Consider the following 21940-nt stretch of genomic DNA (forward strand, 5'->3'; position numbering starts at 1 on the left):
AATGAGATTTTTTTACTGAACGCGTTGAATTATTTTCGGTAATAATCTATTATTCTATAGAACAAAAAATTGATTTGATAAATTTTGACTTACAAAATCAAAAATCTAAATCCCAAGTTTCATTAAAAAAAATCAAAAATCTGAATCTCTAAAAATAATTTAATATACAGCGTATTTAAAAATTAAACTGACACATAAGCGAAAGAATCAACTAAAACCGAACCAAAATCTATATAGCCTAAAACAATTATCTAAAAATTTTGGATCGATCAATTCAAAAATCCGTACACTCGTAAGTAACTAAATATAGATACAAAATAATTATAATTAAATATTTTTAGATTTCAAATTTAACATTTAAATTTCTATATGAGTTAAATATCAAAGTTTAAAAATATAATCTTTTACTACTAAATCATAAATAAAACGTATAAAAATAACAAATGAAAGTCATTCTCGTAGCATTCATATTTTTCAAGTTAGATTGGCATCAATTCTTATCAAGGCCTGGCTATTCAAGTCGGTTTTTATAGGGTACTGATCTTTTGAGTAGAAGAGTTTCAGGTTCATATACACAAATAATCTCTCGCTCCTTACCGTATTTATAACTCCTATTAGCATAAAGAAGATGTTAGGAATGAGTTGTTACATAACACAGAAGACAACAAATCTAAGTAAAATCAGTGTAACTTGCTCTTTTTGTAATAGGCTAGAAGAGTAAGCCATTGGTGAAAATGTGAAGATTCAGGTGGTGGATAGAATGGTGCAACCACAAGTGAATATCATTCCCCTCAGACAATCAGATATATAATGGGAGACAATGTCGAGAAGTCAGAGTATTGAATCTCTCTTACTGGAGACGAATAGTGTTAAGGGAAAGAGAGAAAAGAAGAAGAATGAACAAAAAATACAAGAAAATTGCCTTTTGAAAACATAAAGTGACCAAACCAAAGTTGATATTTGTTCAAACAGTGATCTTGAAGGAATCTACCACAGTATGAAGCCTATCTTTCATCTTCTCCCACCTCCTCTCATTAGCCCCAGTCGTCAATGTGTAGAATTTTCCTGCACAGCAAACAAAACACCATTTACCACCCGTTGCATTGTATACAAACTTTCAAAGGGTGTGTATGTTTTAGAGTCATGGTTAGGCAGATGAAATATACCATTGAAAACTGTGATTACACCCAACGCATGGCGAGTGTAGTTTCTAGCCTGAGCAGTGAACTCAAACTGATAATAAGTCTTCCCATCAACTTCTTGCTGCAACAACTCAAACAAAACCAAACAATCAGAACCACACTCGCCAATATGCTTCCACTCAAATGTATAGTGAAAAAGTAGATAAAAGAAAGTGAGCAGACACCTCTGCTGCATCAATAAGTGTAGTCTTCTGATTTGGAGGTGCCAAAACTTTCTTTACCAGTGTCTCAGCAATCTGTGACCACACCAAGGTTCAAATCATTTCTCCATTTCTTTTGAGAAAATAATATACTCTACATCCCAGAACAATTCATAAAAATATATCCATGTCACATATAGACAATCTAGTAAAGAATTTAATAAAATTTTGTATTTAACTATCTTGAAGTCTTTTAGTTTATATATATTAACTCTTTATGCCCAGGACCGGCTCTGAATATATATAACTTACCTCCTTCGGTGGGCCGAAATCTTTGATAGTTTGTTTGCTAGTAGGGATCAGATTGACACTAACGCTTTCTAAAGGCTCAATTACATCTTTGTATACCTTGTCTTGACCCTCAATCACAACTTCCTGACACCAAACACAACATTGTTGGTCATTCTTTGCAAATGTCAGATTCTTAAAATCGATGAGAAAAGAGTATAACCTGCCACCCAAAGGGATATACAAACGCATATGCATCCTTATTGTCGGAGACAGTCATGAATCCTTTCTTGCTCTCTGCAGCAACTGAACCATAATCAATCCTCTTAGAATAATTTTAAGCTAAGAGGAGGTGTGTGAAAGAAGCTAAGATAGGATTAGAAACAAGAAACTAACTTACATGATGCTGGAGCTTTACTAAGCAATGAGATCCAAGGAGCAACAACACCTAACGTTACCACCACACGTCTCCTCTGACATTTATCTTGAATAATAAAGAAAGAATACAAAAACTATGTAAACTTTTTTCTTTTCTTCAATCACATTTAAAACAAGAAATGTAAAGAAAACACAGACCCTGAAGATCAGAAGAGGAAGTCGGAGATTGCTCAGCCCGAACAAGAAATGAAACTCCTCTCCTACCGATAATTCCGCTGCTCTGTAATAACAGACACTAATGTTATTGTTAGATATAGATAATCCACTTGGTTGGCAATATGAAGAAGAAGCACGAAAGAGTAGAGAAGAACCTTAGGGATAGAGATTGGTGACGAAGGTGAAAGCTTCAGAGAAGCCATTGACGACATGCGGAGAAAGAGTGGAGATTGATTGATAGTCTTGTGTTTTGTTTTCTTGTATATGTGGTAGTGGTTATGGGGATCGGTTCTCCCCTTGGTCTATCCACTTCGAAACTTTCTGAACCTTTTAAAAATGGCATTAATAAAAGAAAAAAATAAATACAAAAATAAAAGGACCTCAATAAATAATTTATCTAAAATATCTGAATTAATATTTAAAATACTTAATTTCTTATTTATTTTTGAGATGAACTCTAGTGTATAATACTAAACTAAAGGCTCTCATTAAGTAATTCGTTACTAGGTGTTTGCAACGATTTCGCAGATGTAATATTTTATAAAATTAGTTTTCTTATATTTTATGAAAGTAAAATATATTTATTTTTTTAATTTATTTATATTTAATATTTTAAAAAATATAAATACAATTAATTATAATATTTTATTAAATTTTATTTTGACAACCATAACAAATTTAGTCATATATTCATTTTCCAAAATTAAAATAATGAAGTTTATATGTTATATTTCAAATAACTATTTGGTATTTTATGATTTTAAAATATTGAATGTTATTATTATTACTCATGAAACATTCGAAGATATTATTTGCGTTTTTATCATTTAAAAATTATTTATAGACTCTTAAAATTATGTGAAATTACATCTTGTATAAACAACTATTTTTATAATTAAGTCAATACCCTAAATTTCATACCATGGTTCCTTCGTTGATAGACACAAAACTTGTTTCATCATAGGTAGTTTGCTAATTTCGTTATTCTTTTTGGGTTTTAAGCCAATTCACTCTAAAATTATTTGCAAACCCTTGTCAAATGTCTTTTAGGCACTTATAAGCCACAATTATCTATTTTAATATAAAAACTAAAATTTTGATGTCCTTAATACTTTTAATTGATGTTAAAAATACAAAAAAAGACTAAATATTATTCATTTTACATCATTACATTGCTTCTCTACATTCATATACAAAAAAATGTGAAAATATAAATCATACACTAAAAATGAGCACATTCTATTAAATATATAATCAGAAACATTGATGCATTTCGTATCATCTTCAATGTTTGAAATAAAGTTTTCATCTACATTATAATATATGTTTAAATAAAAAATAGAGATTAATTATGGAAACTGAACCTATTCATTTTTATATTTTGGAAGTTTTATAACAACTACTTTCACATAACTATAGTAGTATTTCTAGAATTTCAAAATATTGAATGTTATTATTACTCACGAAAGATTCTAAGATAATATTTGCACAGTTTTTTATCCTTTATAAATTACTAGGGCCGGCCCGCCCTACGGGCGGGATATACTTTACTTGTGATTTAGATTATTATTTTTTGTGGGCTGTATTTTTGGTTTGCATTTGCAAAAAGATGTGTACGATAATGATTGTTGTCTTTCAGAAAGTTAAGAGACTATAAGTGTGTTTTGTACAGGAGATCGTTCTTATTGTTTTAATCTTGTTGAGAGAGAAGAGAGACATTTATGTTAATCTATATAGACATTTCTCCAATTATATTATTAGGAATCTAATATCGATAGAGTAGATTGTTTTTTGGGTGAATCACTTAAGTATAGGTTTCTATGTCTCGCAACTTCAAATCGAGGTTCTGTAATTGTATGTCCCAAGACTCTCAACTTATTTTTGTTTTCTTATTTTGTGGAAAATGGTAAAAGTGTATGTTTAGAGTGATTAATTGGATGTATAGGATCTGTAGCTTTAGATAAATTTTAAAAATCGCTAAGTCGGTAATATATAGTTTCATTGAAAATATACTTTCAACACTTTACGTGTAAAGAGCGAATGTTAATGAAAAATATACGTGAGCTATATATTTTACTATGTAAACATGCAGCTATGCATTTTGTTAACCTGAATAGAAAGATTAAGTCAACCCTGACTATTTTATATTAAATCTTAGAAACTATTCTCCTCATGAGAGGTAATGCCGTAATTGGTTGAAAAAAACAAAACATGAAAATAGGGAAAGCATTGCAAGGTCCAAAATAGGTAAAGCATAACAATTTAGAAAATTGTAAAATGATGAAAGTATGTTGGGTTGACCGGCTTCACAGCTTAAAACCTCACTCAGAGGGGCGTTTGCTTCAACTTTCTTTGCCACCACCAGCTGCAGCCGTGTTGCTGGAAGAAGTGGTAGCGGATGCTTGGCCAACTTTCCCTTCAACTAATGGAGTTTCACTGGTGTTGAAACTCGGCCTGAACCCAACCATTTACGACATCTTTATTGGGTTAGCGCCGAGTATGTAATCCACTTGTTTCTTCGATACCCTTATCAAGGCGTTGGGGACGATGGTTGCGGAGTTTCCGCAGTCGAATGTGTGTTGTGTGGCTTTCATGTACTTGGTGTAGGTTGTGAGCAAGAATGTTATGGCGGTTATATTGTGGGTTGCTCTGAGGTAACTTGTACATCAAGCCTCCTGTTGTAATTTTTAATAAAAAACATATTAGAAAGTTATAACGATTCGTATTCATGATCATATGTTCACCTTGAGTGTAATGGGTAGACTTAGAGGGAGCGTCTGGGAGGATCTTGCGTCTGGGAGGATCTTGCATAGTTCAAAGTTGATGTCTTTGTTAAGTAATGCTCGCTGCCAAAACGTGATTTTTTTTGTAATTAATTGGTGAGTCAAATAGGGAGATGCTATGTTCAATAAACTTATTTTAGCAACCAAAGTGCCTCGGGTTCAAACCACTTTTGATAAAGAATTTTAAAAAGTTGACTTTGGGCCTGTGAGAGAACGAAACTTCCACAGTTAGTCTAAATCAAAACTAAACACACCTGTGAAAGAAGAACATATGCGCCAGCACCCATGTTTTTGTAATACAAATCATTGGTTGCTTTCAGCAGCCATGCCCACCCCACATAAGCTCGTCATGTCATCATAAATTCAAATGAGGAACTGATGTAGCACTAAAAGTGTTTTAGTTGCAATGATTTGTCTTTGGGAAAGAGATGAGACATGTGAGTTTAGACCTTGTAACCAGAGTAGGAGCAGTATAAAGGACAGAGAGATGAAGAAGGAGAATCACTGCAATTTCCTCTGTACTGAATGGTAAACTGCATCACACTCTTAGCTATTGCCAGCAGCAAAAGCGGGTACTCAGAATCAACTTCTCTGAAAACCATAGAAGCTGCAGCCATAGCGGCTGCGGTTTAAGCCGAGCCTTTCAAATAAAATTAGCTTCATGTGTCTTCACCGAGACAATAGATTTAATAATTCTATTTCGAAGACAAACAAATTTTAAACTATGTAGGAAGCCTAAATGTAACCTGCTCGTTAGAGTTGGAGATGATTTTGTTGAGATCTCCAATTCGAGAAAAATTCTTTATTTTTGATCCCTGACTTGGAATCGATACAGGGGAAATACTTTCCAACTGCACCTCCTAAGCTGAAGAAGATGTTACGAATACTGATTCCTTTGATCACCGAATCATACCACCAAATCCTACATAAAAGTTATATCTTATAAAAGTTAAATAATAGGGCTTTCCAAAAAATGAAATAGAGATTGAATATAGGGCAAATCTCCAAAATAACACATTTCTAAGTTTATATCACAAAAATAACACTCAAAAACTAAAATGACCAAAATAGCACCTTTCTAAGTTTATCCTTTGAAAATTTTAATTTTTTTATTTTTCAAAATTTGAAATCTTATCCCCAAAACCTCATTTCTAAACCCTAAACCCTAAACCCTAAAATCTAAACTCTAAACCCTAAACCCTAAACCCTAAATCATAAACCTCACCCTTTAACTCTAAACCCTAAGTTTGTGACTTTTGATAAAACATTAAGTGCTATTTTTGTGACTTTTGACCTTGAGTGCTAGTTTGGGAACAAAAATTCATTTAGTGCTATTTTTATCTTTTTGTCTGAAATATATGATGCTTCTTAGCGTAAGATGACAGATAATACCTTCTAATCAATGAGAAGTAAAGTGATTCCCATCACCGTTCTTCTTAGCCTAGAAACAATGAATTGAGAAGATCTACCTAGTCGGAGAACGTCAAATATTGAGTGGCGGATGGGTGCTTCGACAACAACAACAACAGCATCAGACAAAGACAAATTCGAGGCAGGTTTCAATGTTTAAGATAAAAGATTAACTGAGAGGGTCTATGAAGATTCATCCTACTCTCAACCATCTCCAATTTATAGAATTTGAGGCGATGTTACGGTTTTGATTGTCTGTGAAAGGAGACGAAGAGTCAGATATTGCTACTCGTTTTAATGAAAAAAAAATATTTATTGTCAAATTAAAGAAGAATACGTTGAATGAAGCCAAACAAATAGATGGATATGAACAGATTTGGGAGGTAAAGAGTTGAGAAAGAGACTGTGTTTTTGCAGAGACGCGAGTTCAGTGTCGGAGACGGAAGATGATGACAAACCTTAGAATCAGCGTCCAGTTCAAGAAGAAGATATGGGCCTCTACGGTAAATAAAAAGCGAAAAGCCCACAATATATCATATTAATGAAACGCGAAGTTTCGAAAAGGAGGACAGATGTCGGCTTTGTTGGAATTGTGTGAGCCCATGTCCAACTCTATATTGTCCGATTAGTACGATATTGTCCACTTTGGGATTGTGTGAGCCCATGTCCAACTCTATATTGTCCGATTAGTACGATATTGTCCACTTTGGGCCTTAGGCAAGCCTGCATGGTTTTACTTTTTGTATCCTTTCCAAAAGGTCTCGTACTAATAGAGTTGGACATCTCTGATACCAATTGTTGGGATTGTGAAATCTCGTGTCCAACTCTATATTGTCCGATTATTAGTACGATATTGTCCACTTTGGGCCTTAAGCAAGTCCGCATGGATTTACTTTTGGTTTCCTTCCCAAAAGGCCTCGTACTATTAGAGTTGGACAACTCTTTATATATTAGATTCTCTTTGTCTAATTCTCCAATGTGGAACTTAGTTTGTTATATCACAGGCTTCTGGTGAGACTATTTACTAACGTGGTAATACCAGGGAAGAGAGTAGCTCTTCTTTTTGTAGATAGATTTGTAGACCCTTAAAGTTATTTATAAACCAAACCAATGCCTCAAGAAGCCGGAGCAAATGTGTAATGCTTTCTTGTGGAAGGGTACTCTGGATAACGCTAGGGGGGCAAAAGTACGCTGGGAATCAGTATGTGCTCCAGCTGGTTTCGTGATCGTGTGATCACTTGAGCTGTAAGCCTGCTTGGCAATTTTAATTATATATGGAAATTTAGAGGGAAAAAAATTTATTTATAAACCCTTGTAAAATGTATTATAAGCATTTATAAGCCACAATTATTTTATTTTAACTTATAAATTCTGTATTATTTATGAAAGAGTTTTCTGAAAAGTTAATAAATATTAAAATGTTTTATATACAAATATTAAGTCGTTGTGTTGGTTTCTATAAATTGTTTTAAAAAGATTTTCATACATGATTGTTAAAGTTAATTGATGAAAGGTTGTATACACTTTCCAATGTTTTATAATTATTTACTATAAATTATTTTGTTTTGGGTGTTTGGCAATTGCAATTGTTAATTTTTGGATTACTTTTTGATTAAAATAAATAAAAATAGAAAATTATAGTAAGATTAAGATAATCTTTTGAAACTGCACCTATGAACGATAAATAAACAAAAGTTGGTTAAATGACTTTCGTTTTAATATATAGTAGGATTTTCGTAATTAATGTAATACTTATATTTTAACACCGATATAAAAAAAAGAAAAAAATTGAAAAAAGGAGATACTTTAAACTTAGGTTTGTCCAAATCAGTGTTTTTAAAACCGGACCGACCCGATGGTTGGACCGAGTTCGACCGTGAACCGGTTATATAGTCGGGTTGGTCTAGTAATTGGTTCGACCATGAACCGGCCACATAGCCGGATTATATTTCAAAGTTATTAAACCAATAAAAACCACTAAAACTATCGAAAATCTATAAACCATCCATATAAACAAGAAACTAATTTATATTTATAATATTTTATGTTCAAAATTGATTTATATTTTAACTATGCATCATGTTTACTAATATTACTTTTATATTTACATACTAAAAAAATATTAAACCATATTATTGAACCAGGTTTGACCCGGTCGAACCATATTGAACCGTGACCCAAAATATTTCTGGTTCTGCTTCCGGTCCGGTTTTAAAAACACTGGTCCAAATAAGACTTACTGACGATTATTTAGGAAAATAAGATTTAGATTAATGTTAATACCATAATACCCTTAAACTAACCAATTTATCTTAATTACAAATTGTAATAGAAAATATTTTCTAATTGATTTAATATTAAAAATGAAAAAGTAAAAAACAAAAGTAAAGAAAAAACCCACGAGAGCTACAACTCTTAAGTGGTTTTACCCTATTTTTTTCACTTTACACGTCTTCTCCACCGTAGCTTCTCAACCCATGTCAATGGCAATTTGGGGTTATGCAAAATCCTTGTTCCTTCGTCAGTTTTCATCCATTTTTCGTCTCTAATCTCGTTTTACTCTTCCTCCTCTTCGTTCTCATACACGAATCAACGAATCAGAGATTTGTTCTTCTTCTTCGGGTTTCGTCCTACGGTCTTGTTCTTCCGCTAGGGGTTTTGTCGGACAGGCCTGTTCTTCCGCAGCTTTTGATTGGCAATACTCGAGGATTCCACATGGTAAAGAAGTTTTCTCTCTATGAATAACATTTTAATCTTTAGAAAAGAACATCTTCTAGAGTAAGTAAATACTTTATGTCTCATATAAATAATACGCTTGCAAAGTGTTGTGACATGTGGCTTACGTGTTGGCAAATACTAAACTTTTGTTTTTTTTTAATGTGACACCAAAATTTTGTGTTCGAACCTGGTCTCACTCGGAACCTGCATCGGGAAGTACACTCACGCCGGGAGCTTCCACCTAACGGAGTAAGTAAACTTAACAGAGTGGTATCAGAGCTCAGGCTCAGTGTTTGCGGATCTGTAGAGGTCTTACAACATTGAACGATGACTTCGGCTCGAATAGAAGTTGAGAAGTTTGACGGTCGTGGTGACTATACGATGTGGAAAGAGAAACTCATGGCTCATCTGGATATTCTGGGTCTGAGTGTTGCTCTCAAGGAAACCGAAGCTGTGGAGGTTCAACCTGCTGGATCTAAGCAGACAGAGGAAGAAGCAAAGGAAAGTGCTGAAAAGATGGAAGCTTTAGATGAGAAAAGAAGAAAGGCTAGAAGCACCATCGTCTTAAGCGTAACAGATAGAGTTCTCAGGAAGATCAAGAAGGAGCAGACTGCAGCTGCGATGATAAGCGCTCTTGACAAGCTGTACATGTCAAAAGCTCTTCCTAACCGAATCTATCTTAAACAGAAGCTCTATGGATTCAAGATGTCTGAGAATCTGTCCATAGAAGGTAACATTGATGAGTTTCTTCATATTATAACAGATCTGGAAAACACAAATGTTGCAATCTCTGATGAGGACCAAGCTATCTTGCTCCTCATGTCTCTGCCAAAACCCTTTGACCAGTTAAGAGATACTCTAAAGTATGGCACTGGAAGATCCATACTGACGTTAGATGAAGTGATTGCTGCTATCTACTCAAAGGAACTTGAGTTTGGATCTAACAAGAAAAGTATTAAAGGCCAAGCTGAAGGTCTGTTTGCAAAGGGTAAAGGCGACTCAAGAGGAAGGTCTGAAGGTCGAGAGAGAAACAACAAGTCCTCAAGGACTAGATCTAAGTCTAGATTCAAGAAAGGATGCTGGAACTGTGGTGAAGATGGGCACTTCAAGTCGTCTTGTCCTAACAAGAGCAAAGGCCAAACTCGACCAAAAGACTATAACCATGGAAGAGGAGAGTCATCTGGTGGTGATGGAAACCTTGCAGAAGCTACAGGCCTCTATGTGTCAGAAGCGCTGTCTTCAACTGATGTACATCTTGAAGATGAGTGGGTAATGGACACTGGCTGTAGCTACCACATGACTCACAAGAGAGAATGGTTTGAAGATTTAAATGAAGATGCTGGAGGTTCAGTGAGGATGGGAAACCAAACTATCTCAAGAGTAAGAGGAGTGGGTACCGTGAGAGTCAAGAATGAAGCTGGTCTGAGTGTTCTCTTGACGAACGTCAGGTACATTCCTGACATGGATAGAAATCTTCTATCTTTGGGAACTTTGGAGAAAGCAGGCTACAAGTTTGAATCAGAGAATGGTATCCTTAGCGTCAAAGCTGGCGATCAGATATTTCTCACTGGAAGAAGATATGATACTTTGTATCTGTTACAGTGGAGACCTGTAACGAATTCAGCTCTCATTGCAAGACAAGATGATACAGTTCTGTGGCACAGAAGGCTGGGGCACATGAGCATGAAGAACATGGATATCTTGCTCAAGAAGGGTTTTCTGGACAGAAAGAAGGTATCTAACATGGAACCGTGTGAAGACTGTATCTATGGGCGAGCTAAAAGAGTGGGTTTCAACTTGGCTCAGCATGATACTAGAGAGAAGCTTGAGTATGTCCACTCTGACTTATGGGGAGCACCTTCAGTACCACAGTCTCTGGGCAGGAACCATTACTTCATCTCCTTTGTAGATGATTATACCCGAAAGGTATGGGTTTACTTTCTGAAAACGAAAGATGAAGCCTTTGAGAAGTTTGTAGAGTGGCTCAGTCTGGTGGAAAATCAAAGTGAGAAGAGGCTAAAGACGTTGAGAACAGACAACGGTCTAGAATTCTGCAACAGACAGTTTAATGAGTTCTGTGAAGCTAAGGGCATTCAACGTCACAGAACATGCGCTTACACTCCACAACAAAATGGAGTTGCAGAGCGCATGAACAGAACACTCATGGAGAAAGTGAGAAGCATACTTAGTGACTCTGGTCTCCCAAAGAGATTTTGGGCAGAGGCAACTCAGACAGCAGCTATTCTCATCAACAAAACACCCTCTTCAGCTCTGAACTTTGATATACCTGATAAGAAGTGGTTTGGAAGAACTCCAGCTTACAGCTATCTGAGAAGGTTTGGATGTGTTGCATTTGTGCACACTGATGATGGTAAGCTCAATCCAAGAGCTAAGAAAGGTGTCCTTGTTGGATATCCTCTAGGCGTAAAAGGGTACAAGGTCTGGTTACTCGATGAAAAAAAATGTGCAGTGAGCAGAAACATTTTGTTTCAAGAGAATGCATCTTACAAAGATGTGATGACAAAACAACCTGACTCTTGTGAAGAAGAAGAATCTTCTCCAGGCTCATACCTCGATCTAGACTTGGAAGCAGAAGATAGTATCACCTCAGGTGGAGGAGGTACCAATGATCAACTATCAAGTCCAAGTGCTAGATCTGCGCCTGCATCTCCATCATCTTCTATCAACACAAGTGGTAGCAGTCATGATGCTACAAGCCAAACGCCTCTGAGCTATCATCTAGCAAGAGATCGAGACAGGAGAGACATAAGACCTCCTAGGCGTTTCGATGATGAGGATTACTTTGCTGAGGCTTTATATACTACTGAAGATGGTGGAGAAGTAGAGCCTGAAGACTACAGAGAAGCTATCAGGAGTGTAAATTGGGAAGATTGGAAAGCTGCCATGGATGATGAAATGAGTTCTCAAGCCAAGAATCATACCTGGACAGTGGTAAAGAGGCCTGAGAATCAGAGAGTCATTGGGAGCCGTTGGATTTACAAGTATAAACTTGGAATACCAGGAGTGGAGCAGTCTAGATTCAAAGCCAGATTAGTGGCCAAGGGCTATGCTCAAAGAGAAGGAATCGACTACCACGAGATCTTTGTTCCTGTTGTCAAACATGTATCTATAAGGATCATGTTGTCAATGGTTGCTCAAGAAGATATGGAACTAGAGCAACTTGATGTCAAAACCGCCTTTCTACATGGTGAGCTAAAGGAGAAAATTTACATGGCTCCACCAGAAGGTTTTGAATCAATGTTTCAAGAGGATGAAGTGTGTCTACTCAACAAGTCTCTGTATGGTCTTAAACAAGCACCAAGACAATGGAATGAGAAGTTTGATGATTACATTACAGAGATTGGATTTGTTAGAAGCGAGTATGACAGTTGTGCCTACATCAAGGAGCTAGCAGACGGCTCAAAGATGTATCTTCTCATCTATGTAGATGATATGTTAGTAGCAGCCAAGGATCTAGAAGCTATTCAACATCTAAAGAAGGAGCTTAGTCAGAAGTTTGAAATGAAAGACTTGGGAGCTGCTAAGAGGATACTGGGTATGGAGATTGTTAGAGACAGAGCTGCTGGTGAACTATGGTTGTCTCAGGAAAGCTACCTGAACAAGATCTTAGACACCTATGGAATGCTAGAAGCTAAGCCTGTCTCAACGCCTCTGGGAGCTCATCTGAAGCTGAGTGCTGCAACTGAAGAGCAGATAGCACAAGATGAAGAGTTTATGAAGTCAGTTCCTTATTCAAACGCTGTTGGCAGCATCATGTATGCAATGATAGGAACTCGTCCTGATCTTGCCTATCCAGTAGGGATCGTCAGCCGTTACATGAGCAATCCTATCAAAGATCACTGGAATGGAGTAAAGTGGGTCATGAGATACATAAAGGGTACTCTGGCTACGAAGATGTTGTTCAAAAGAAGTTCTGAGTTCAAGGTCACTGGTTACTGCGATGCTGATTTTGCTGCAGACCCTGATAGAAGAAGATCAATCACTGGTATGGTGTTCACTCTTGGAGGAAACACTATAAGCTGGAAGTCAGGATTGCAGCGAGTTGTTGCGTTGTCTACGACAGAGTCTGAATATATGTCGTTGACTGAAGCTGTGAAGGAAGTCGTATGGCTTAAAGGTTTACTGAAGGAGTTTGGCTATAATCAGAAAAAGTGTGGAGATTTTCTGTGATTCTCAAAGTGCTATTGCACTCTCCAAGAACAATGTGCATCATGAACGAACGAAGCACATTGATGTCAAGTGTCACTACATACGGGAGATCATTGCAAGTGGTGACATTGATGTTGTGAAGATTTCAACTGAGAAGAACCCAACTGATATCTTCACGAAGACCCTGGCAGTTAGCAAGTTTCAAACCGCTTTGAACTTGCTACATGTCAGGCCTGAGTAGTAAAACTCAGGGGGATCCGAGTCTTGGAATCCTGCAACTAGATTCAAAGGTATTGTTTCTCTCTCTGTCAAAGTGTGTGTGGAAGTTTGGTTCTGTCATCACGATTTCAGGTGGAGATTTGTGAAGATGAAACCTTGATGACCAAGCAACATGAAACTACAAAGTGTGCTCAGACTTAACTCAAGCTCTAACTACGGATGGTGTATGTCAAACCCGAGTTAGACATGCTTTTGGGACCACTTCTTGGGAAACGGCTACACCGCCTCTTCATGTTCGTACCGTTGTCCTTTGTGTCCCCAAGAGTTCAAAAGCACATTTGGAATGTTGTGGCAAGCGTAACTTGATGATGCAAGACAGCGTTCAAGTTTAAAAGAAGCGTTTGCGTTAGGTTAAACACACAAGGTTCAAGACTTTTATATAAATAGAAGGTCTTGTTGTACTGAGAGTGACAAAGAGAGAAAAAAAGATACAGAGATAGTGTGAAGAGAGAAAACTTGTAAAGGTCTAAGCTTTGTGTTTAGTTTTCTCTAGCTTTAGGAGTTGACAGAGTGAATCTTGAGTGCTAGTGAAGGGCATTGAGATGGGTCACTTGTAGCTCCTCTTGTAAACACTATCTGAATCTAGTGGATTCCGAGTTAAAGACTCGGCCAGACGTAGCTACCCTCGTTAACGGGAGTGAACTGGATAAAGTCTTGTGTGTGCTCCCTTTCTTAAGTCTTTACTTTGTCTCTTCAACCCTCTCTTTCTCTGTTTCGAACAACCACTCTGTTTCCTCTGTTCTTGTCTTCTGTTCACGTGTTTGTTGAGTTTTCTCCTAAGGAAAGTCGACGCCTTTAGGGTAAAGAAACTTAACAGATCATGTCGCTCAACCTCTTGGGGGCGAACATGAAGCACAAGGTGTGGCTGAAACTCACGTCGGAGATGTCGGTTTTGTACGGTAACCATGTGTTGAAAGGAGGGTTAGGGAGGATAACTGATAGTATTGTGCCTGGAGATGGAGTTGTTGTGTTCTATGTCGGACGTTCCGTTAGGGTTTGGGATTGCGGCGAAGAGTACGCAGGATTGTCGGAAGTTGGATCCCAATGGGATCGTTGTGCTTCATCAGGCTGATATTGAAGAGTATTTGAGCTTTGAAAGGCTTTGTTTAGGCAATGTTGGTTCCTTTTCTGCTTGTTGTTTTAAGTTATGTTTGAGGTTTAAGATATGTAGCTTGTGGAACTGGGTGTTGGATCTATGAAAGTATCGATTTTTATGAATCTGTTTGAGATGTTATGTATGTTTTGTGAGTGTCATGTAAGCTGGCAAGTGTTCAGTAAGTTTCATTTGCTTTATATTTTATAGCCCACACATGCTTCAAATTGTTCAGAAGCTTCAAACTTTTTCAATTAACTTGGTTTTTATACCACGAACCAAAAGTTCCATGGACAATCTTGATATCACTCAAATCAACAATCTTAAAAAGAAACACAAACATATTGTAGACAATAGTTATATACAAAATCAGATTTAGAGATACCAAGAATCTTTGTGTCCCAGTGGTTAAATGCTTTGGAAAGTTGTAGATGGTGGCAATTTCAAATGATGGTTCTGCACTTTTTTTTTTTATCATTTTCTCGAATTTTTTTTATTCAAATTAAAATGTGGGAGAGAATATGTGAAATTTATGGTAGATTTTGTGTAAGATTTTGGAAAGATGTTAACCAAAATATGAAAGTTTCCATATTTTTGTGATTCTGCTATAATATGTATCTTATGTTGACTAGAACACTACATAGTGGATGGAAAACCTATTCTTCCGTAGCCGTAGCATTAGGTAACATGCAAAACAAGTTATGACACACAAACAAGATAAGGTAAATCGTAGAGTTATTTCTATAATCTATAATCTATAATCTAGCTTCATGTAGACTAACGACATCTCACTACAAGAAAACACTGGCTTTACAACGAAGTTTTACAACGAACATAATTCCTCATAAATTTACAAGTAGATTACGTCGACGTTACGACGAAAAGCAGTTTCGTCGTAAAGCGGATGTAATATTACAACGAAACTGTTTCGTCGTAAAGTCGTTGTAAAGTTACAACGCTTTTACGTGGAAAATTAAATTCCACGTAAACGCTTTGTAATGTAACAAGGACTTTACGACGAATCCTGTTTCCTTATCTTTCCTCGTAAAGACGTTGTAATGTTACAAGGACTTTACGAGGAATCCTATTTCCTTATATTTCCTCGTAATGGCGTTGTAATTTAACAAGTATTTTACAACGAATCGGGTTACCGTTATACTTGGTCGAAACGTGTATTAAGTGTGCTTTATACCTAACTAAATTCCTTGTAAAGTGGATGTAAAATCCTTGTAAAAAAGTTGTAAATCCGTAGTAATACATTGCGTTGTAAAATACTTGTTAAACCTTTACCTACCAAACTCGAAAATCTTCTATATATATGTCATTTCTCAATGCTAAAAACACACCAACAAATCTAAGAAAAAAGAAAAACTGAAAAACACAACTAAAAAAAATGGCTGATGGATGCAATATCTACGAGATACGGAGTTGGACGATTAGTGACTTTCCTGCTTATGGGATATTGTCTGGGTGGACAACTCATGGAAGATTATCTTGTCCAATTTGTCGTGGATCGACAGATGCTTTTCAACTGAAGAATGGTAGAAAGAGTTGTTGGTTTGATTGTCATCGTCGATTTCTTCCCATCTCCCATCCGTACCGAAGAAACAAGACATTGTTTAGATACAAAAAAAGTTGTCAGAGATAGTCCTCCTCCATATCTCACCGGACAACAGATCCTAGCAGAAATTGATTATTATGGAGCTCTGGAAACGGTGCCGCGTGGAGGAAACCGGACAACAGTTGTCAGAGATAGTCCTCCTCCATATCTCAACACCAATTGGTGTTGTGGATGTCAACTCTGGGAGAAGATACAACAAATTCGAGCCTTTCATCCTAGCTTCCCAGGCTGAACAAGTTAGCTTTCTTCCATACCCTCGCCTTCGAAGTTCTGGGATTAATTGGTTGGCTACTATCAAAATTACACCTCGTGGACGAATTGTTGCTGGAGAAGAACCACCATTGCAAGAAGAAGATGATATTAATGAAGTTGAGGTTCCTGATCAACAACTTGATGAAAATCTTCTGATCGACCCAAATAACCATCAATATGAAGATCTTCCCGAAGATGCTACAGATGAAGCACGTGAAGACGAGTTCGATTGTAGTGACGACGATGACTGTTCAGATGTTGATGAGAACTCAAACGATTCAGAATGATGTAATATATGTAACAAATGTTGTTTTTATGTTTACAAAATATTGTACCCAATGTTGTTTTTTATTGCTTAAGTGAGATACTTAATGTATGTGTACTATAAGTTGTCTTGTATAATATCTATTTCTTAAGGTAAAAAATTTTATTTTGTTGAAGTTAAGGGTTTTAGTTGGATAAAGAGGATGAAAGTATGAATGAGTGATAATGGTAAAGATGATAACTTTGGGGTTTAGGGATTTGATTTTCGGGGTTTCATACTTTCCTCGTAAATTCGTTGTAAATAAAAACACGGACCTGGTAACTTCGTCGTAACATAAAATATTATTTCCATGTAAATTCGTCGTAACATAAAATACTATTTCCGAGTAACTTCGTCGTAAATGAAAAAACACGGGCCTGGTAACTTTGTCGTAAATGAAAAAACACGGGCCTGGTAACTTCGTCGTAAACCAAAACACGGGCCTGGTAACTTCGTCGTAAACGAAAACATGGGTCTGGTAACTTCCTCGTAACATTACGACGAAATTACGAGGAAACCGTTTTTATATATATGGGAGAAGTCTTTCAGACGAGCACTGCTCGTATCTTCCTCCCTAACTCCTCTCCCCCTCTAAGGTAACTTTCTCTCTCTATCTTTTTTTTATTTTTTATAGTTTAGGTGGTTAGTTTAGGTGATTAGTTTAGGGAATTAGTTTAGGTGATTAGTTAACGGGATTAGTTTAGATGATTAGTTTAGAAAATTATTTTAAACAATTCGTTTAGGATATATATTAATTTAATTTTTTTAAATTTTCTAGATGGCTCCTAGACCGAGACCAGCAGCTCCTGCACCTACGTATGCGGATTTGTTTGGCGATGGATCTTCCTCTAGCGGTCCATCGTCTTCTTCCGGGACAGTTCCGGACTCTCACACATCTCGGAGAGTTTTTTCTTTATTTTATTATTAACTCTAAATACGTTTTTATATATATACATATAGGTGGCTCCTAGAAAGAAGGGAAGGACGGTCGGAATAGGTTCCGTTAACGAAGTTGCAAGGGCGACTTCGTCATACTATTCGAGACGGGACCAGGACAACGACCGGATGCAGGCTCGCATGGATACCCAGCAGCAGCGTTTGGACTCTCTCGAGGGTTTGCTGGATGTGATGGCGATGGGAAATCCAACTTTGCAGAGAGCTTTGGCGGAGAGACGAGCAGCTCTCGGGATGAGCCAGCCGGATCCCGAAGCAGGAACGTCTACAGACCCGAACCCCTCAGCCAACTACTTCGATGACGATGATGTTGGCCTTTAGTTTCCTTTTTTAATTTCTTTTGTTTTGTATAAAAAATTTAAATTCTATTTAATTAATGAATTTATAGTTTTTTAAAAAAAATTATTTGGTTTCATATTTAATTTTATTTCAAATATTTTAAATTTTAAAATTATTGTTTTATAAAATTTATATAATTATTATAATTAATTAATATTTTAAATATGGAGATGTAAATTCGTTGTAAAATTCTACGTTAAGTCCTCGTAACATTTACGAGGAATTTACATGGAGTCGTTGTAAAGTCCTCGTAAAGTTTACATCGACTTTACGTGGAAGCCTTACGTGGCTTTTACAACGAACTATTATGAGGTATTTACATCGCCATTTACGAGGGCATTACGACGAATAGTTTCCTTACGCTTTACGAGGAATTGACTTCCTCGTAAACGTAACTAGGACTTTACGACGAAACCTCCGTTACGACGAGCGTTTAACAACGAAACGCGTATCGATGTTAATTCATCGTAAAACCCCTATTACGACGAATTTACAACGAATACCGCCCTCGTAAAAAATATGTTTTCTTGTAGTGTCTTGTCAGAATAAAACCGAACAAATTATACCAAAAATAGAATATACAAAAAAGTTTTGTTTGTGTTATATACCAAAGATAAATCTGTGTATAATATTTAGTATCTGATTTCTAGACTAATTAGATGACCAAAACAAGTATTTTGTGCTCAGTTATGACATAAAATAAAATATGTTTCCATTATTTTTTAAAAGAAAATTAAACATATAAATAGTCATACTAATGTTTCTAATAGTTTTCATATTTTTTAATTTTTAAAAAATTTAATTTACTATTTTTTCATTACATAAGTGTAAACATGTTCAAAATAACAAAAAAGATCAAAAGTTTTATTGGGACATACAAAAGTCAAACGTCTCTTATTTCCAATTCTCCCGAAAATATATCGGTGGTAAAAATAGTTGAATCAATAAACAAGGATAGAGCCAAGTCAACAACATATAATCTCATATCTAAATCCCAACAGAGCCCATTAACCTAAAGCCTAACAGAGCCCATATCTAAGTCGTATAAAAATCATTCGATTTGGGTTTATGGAGAGATTTCGTTCACTTTGAGGAATAAGAGAACATGGTGGTGCCATCAAACAAGAAGCTGAAGAAGAATATTCGCAGAAGGAGAACATATTCTGGCTTCGTTCCAGAAATAGTGGAGGGTTATAACAGGGTATGCATTGGGAACTTAGCATGGGACACAACAGAGCGTGACATACATGAACTCTTCTCTGGCTGCGTAATAAACTCGGTGCTGTTAGGCAAAAACAAAGAAACAGGGGAATTCAAAGGGTGCGCGCATGTGTATTTCAATGATATTCTGTCTGTGGCCATGTCGGCGCTTAAGCTGGATCAGATTTTCTGTAATAGTACTAATCGTACACCTGGTAAGATCAAAAGGAGGACTTGTTACGTGTGTAGAGAAAAGGGTCATCTTGCCACAGCTTGTGGCAAGAAGCTTAAAGATTCTCATGATCAGGCAAACGCTAAGGTGGATCAAGAGACTGTTAACACAAGTACTGCTATGCTAAGCTATGACCTTCAAAAGAACAATGGTGGTTCTTATTGCATGAATGAGACATACACTGCTACAAATGAAGCTCATAGTGGAAGATTAGCTTCTGAGGTTAGCTTTGGTGAGACCAAAAGGAGGACCTGTTACGAGTGTAGAGAAAAGGGTCATCTTGCCAAGGCCTGTCTCAAGAAGCTTCAAAACACTGGTCACACAAACGCAAAGGTGGATCACCAGACTGTTGAGGCACGACCGATTCAGGAAACAAACTATAATTTTCAAAAGATATCAGGAGATACTGACAACAATGGCGGTTCTTACATGGACGAGACATATGTTGCTGACCCGGTATCCGTTGTTGCAACAAATGGAACTAGTGACGGAAGCTCAGTGTCTGCAGTTAGTTGGCATTGGTAAGAATCGTAAGATCAAAAAGAGAACATTTTTGAAATAATTTTGTCATCATCTTATTTAGCAAAAAAAATCATGTTAGACTAATTTTAATTAACCCAGGATATAAATAAATTTTTATTTGTATTTTTAGATTTAGTATAAAGTTTGGTCCAAAGCTTTTAATTTGCTATCTATACTATTATTTGATAAGTGATTTCACTTATTTGCATATTCTACGTATCTATATTATTATTTGAGAAGTGATTTCGTTTATTTGTCATATTCTCTATAATTTTAGGATTAATCATTAGTCCAATTCATTTATATTATAAAAAGTTATTATAATATATATTTATCTATCACAATATTTAAGATAATTAATTAATAAACAGATATTGACAAATTCTACCAATCTATATATACTATTATCTAAAATATTATTTAAGTATATATATCATGGTATTTGGGGTTATTAATTAAATAAATAAATTAACAATAGATATTAACGAAGCTACTAGTATAGCCATGTTTTCTGATTCTTATCGGAAATATTGATTCAAATTCAGATTATTACAACAGTAATAATATAACTAGGTTTATATTATATTTAATTTATGATTTTTATCGTTAATATTATAGGCAGCTTCTCTGATTCTTATTAGAAACAGATTATTTCAATATTAAATTTAATATTAAAGTTAAAGCATAATTAAAATATGTGTCGTAGACTATAAATTGAATAATTATGATAATTATTTTATATATTTTAAATATAAATAATCATATTCCTAAATAAATTAATTTGTATTTATAAATGACAAACATCAATTAGAAAACTCCAATTAGAGCACCCCAAACAAAAAAAAAGAAGGTCCAATTAAAGCACTCAAGTCATATTTATTTACTCTATTTGTAAGTTTAAAAATACATTTTTGTTACTATATAGTTTTGAAGATATTCACCTTCTGCTACATCCTCACTTTGTAATGAAGATATTTTTAGAGCAATCTTATTTGAAAAACTAGTGGATTGATGTTCTGAATTTTAAAATACCTAACAATATATAATATATCTGATTTGATTGTTTTTAGGATATTTCATGAGGACTTTAGATGGGTTGCTCTTATAGTCTATACTATTATTTGACAAGTGAATTTGCTGATTTGCCATGCTCTCCATGATTTTAGGCTTACTCATATTTTATGTTTTAATTACTAATTTTAATAAATAATTTTGAATGATTTAGCTGATAATTTATCATTATCTTCCAAGTAATTAAAAATTCTAACGAAAATATCACAGTTAAATTTATATTATATTTATTTTATTAATATTAAAATATTATATAATATAATATTTGGTTAGTAATACTAAACCGACTCTATTCTAATATACATATATATATATAGAATGAATCATATATCTTTTAAGACAATCAAAATAATTTTTGAAAAAATGTTGGCAAAGAATTCAAAAATACCTATAATATCATTTGCGACTTGAATTTTCTCTCTCATGTTAAAATTTAGAGCGTTTAAAATCTTTATTACCTCTAATAAATAATTAGATTTGTTATATATAATTACACATAAATTTAAAATAAATTTCATGAATTTGATAATCATCATTATCTAAAAAGATTATATATTATGTTATCCAAAAAATATTTTACATCACAATCTTTTGAATATTTTAAAAATAAATATAAATCCATGTATATAGTTTATATATATATATATATATATAAATGATTTCAAATTTATTTTACGTAATAAAAAACTTTATTGTATATAATTTTATTAATATTTAGTTAATTATTAAATATTTCAAAATCATTAAAATATTTATTCTAATGATTTC

At 35.1% G+C, this 21940-nt stretch overlaps 2 protein-coding genes across 3 annotated transcripts; one reads left to right on the plus strand and one right to left on the minus strand.

Moving 5' to 3' along the window:
- Positions 1–761: 761 nt before the first annotated feature.
- LOC106367527 (psbP-like protein 1, chloroplastic) lies at positions 762–2582 on the minus strand. 2 transcript variants are annotated; one of them, XM_048755378.1, is made up of 8 exons: positions 2380–2582; positions 2207–2288; positions 2031–2114; positions 1854–1936; positions 1655–1777; positions 1367–1438; positions 1167–1263; positions 762–1065 (listed from the first exon to the last, which is right to left on the minus strand). In XM_048755378.1, exons 1-8 carry the CDS (start codon positions 2434–2436, stop codon positions 965–967), a joined length of 699 nt encoding a protein of 232 aa, XP_048611335.1. In that variant the 5' UTR covers positions 2437–2582; the 3' UTR covers positions 762–964. The 2 variants fall into 2 exon arrangements, with proteins under 2 accessions (XP_048611335.1, XP_013662770.1); XM_013807316.3 differs by having other exon boundaries at positions 2207–2303; positions 2380–2529.
- A 4880-nt stretch (positions 2583–7462) lies between these two features.
- On the plus strand, positions 7463–21549 carry LOC106363356 (phragmoplastin interacting protein 1-like). The gene is made up of 2 exons (XM_048755377.1): positions 7463–9135; positions 17633–21549. Exon 2 carries the CDS (start codon positions 19253–19255, stop codon positions 20102–20104), a length of 852 nt encoding a protein of 283 aa, XP_048611334.1. The 5' UTR covers positions 7463–9135; positions 17633–19252; the 3' UTR covers positions 20105–21549.
- The last annotated feature ends 391 nt before the right edge of the window (positions 21550–21940 follow it).

The sequence above is a fragment of the Brassica napus genome, chromosome C4 (genome assembly GCF_020379485.1).
Source record: "Brassica napus cultivar Da-Ae chromosome C4, Da-Ae, whole genome shotgun sequence".
NCBI lineage: Eukaryota > Viridiplantae > Streptophyta > Magnoliopsida > Brassicales > Brassicaceae > Brassica > Brassica napus.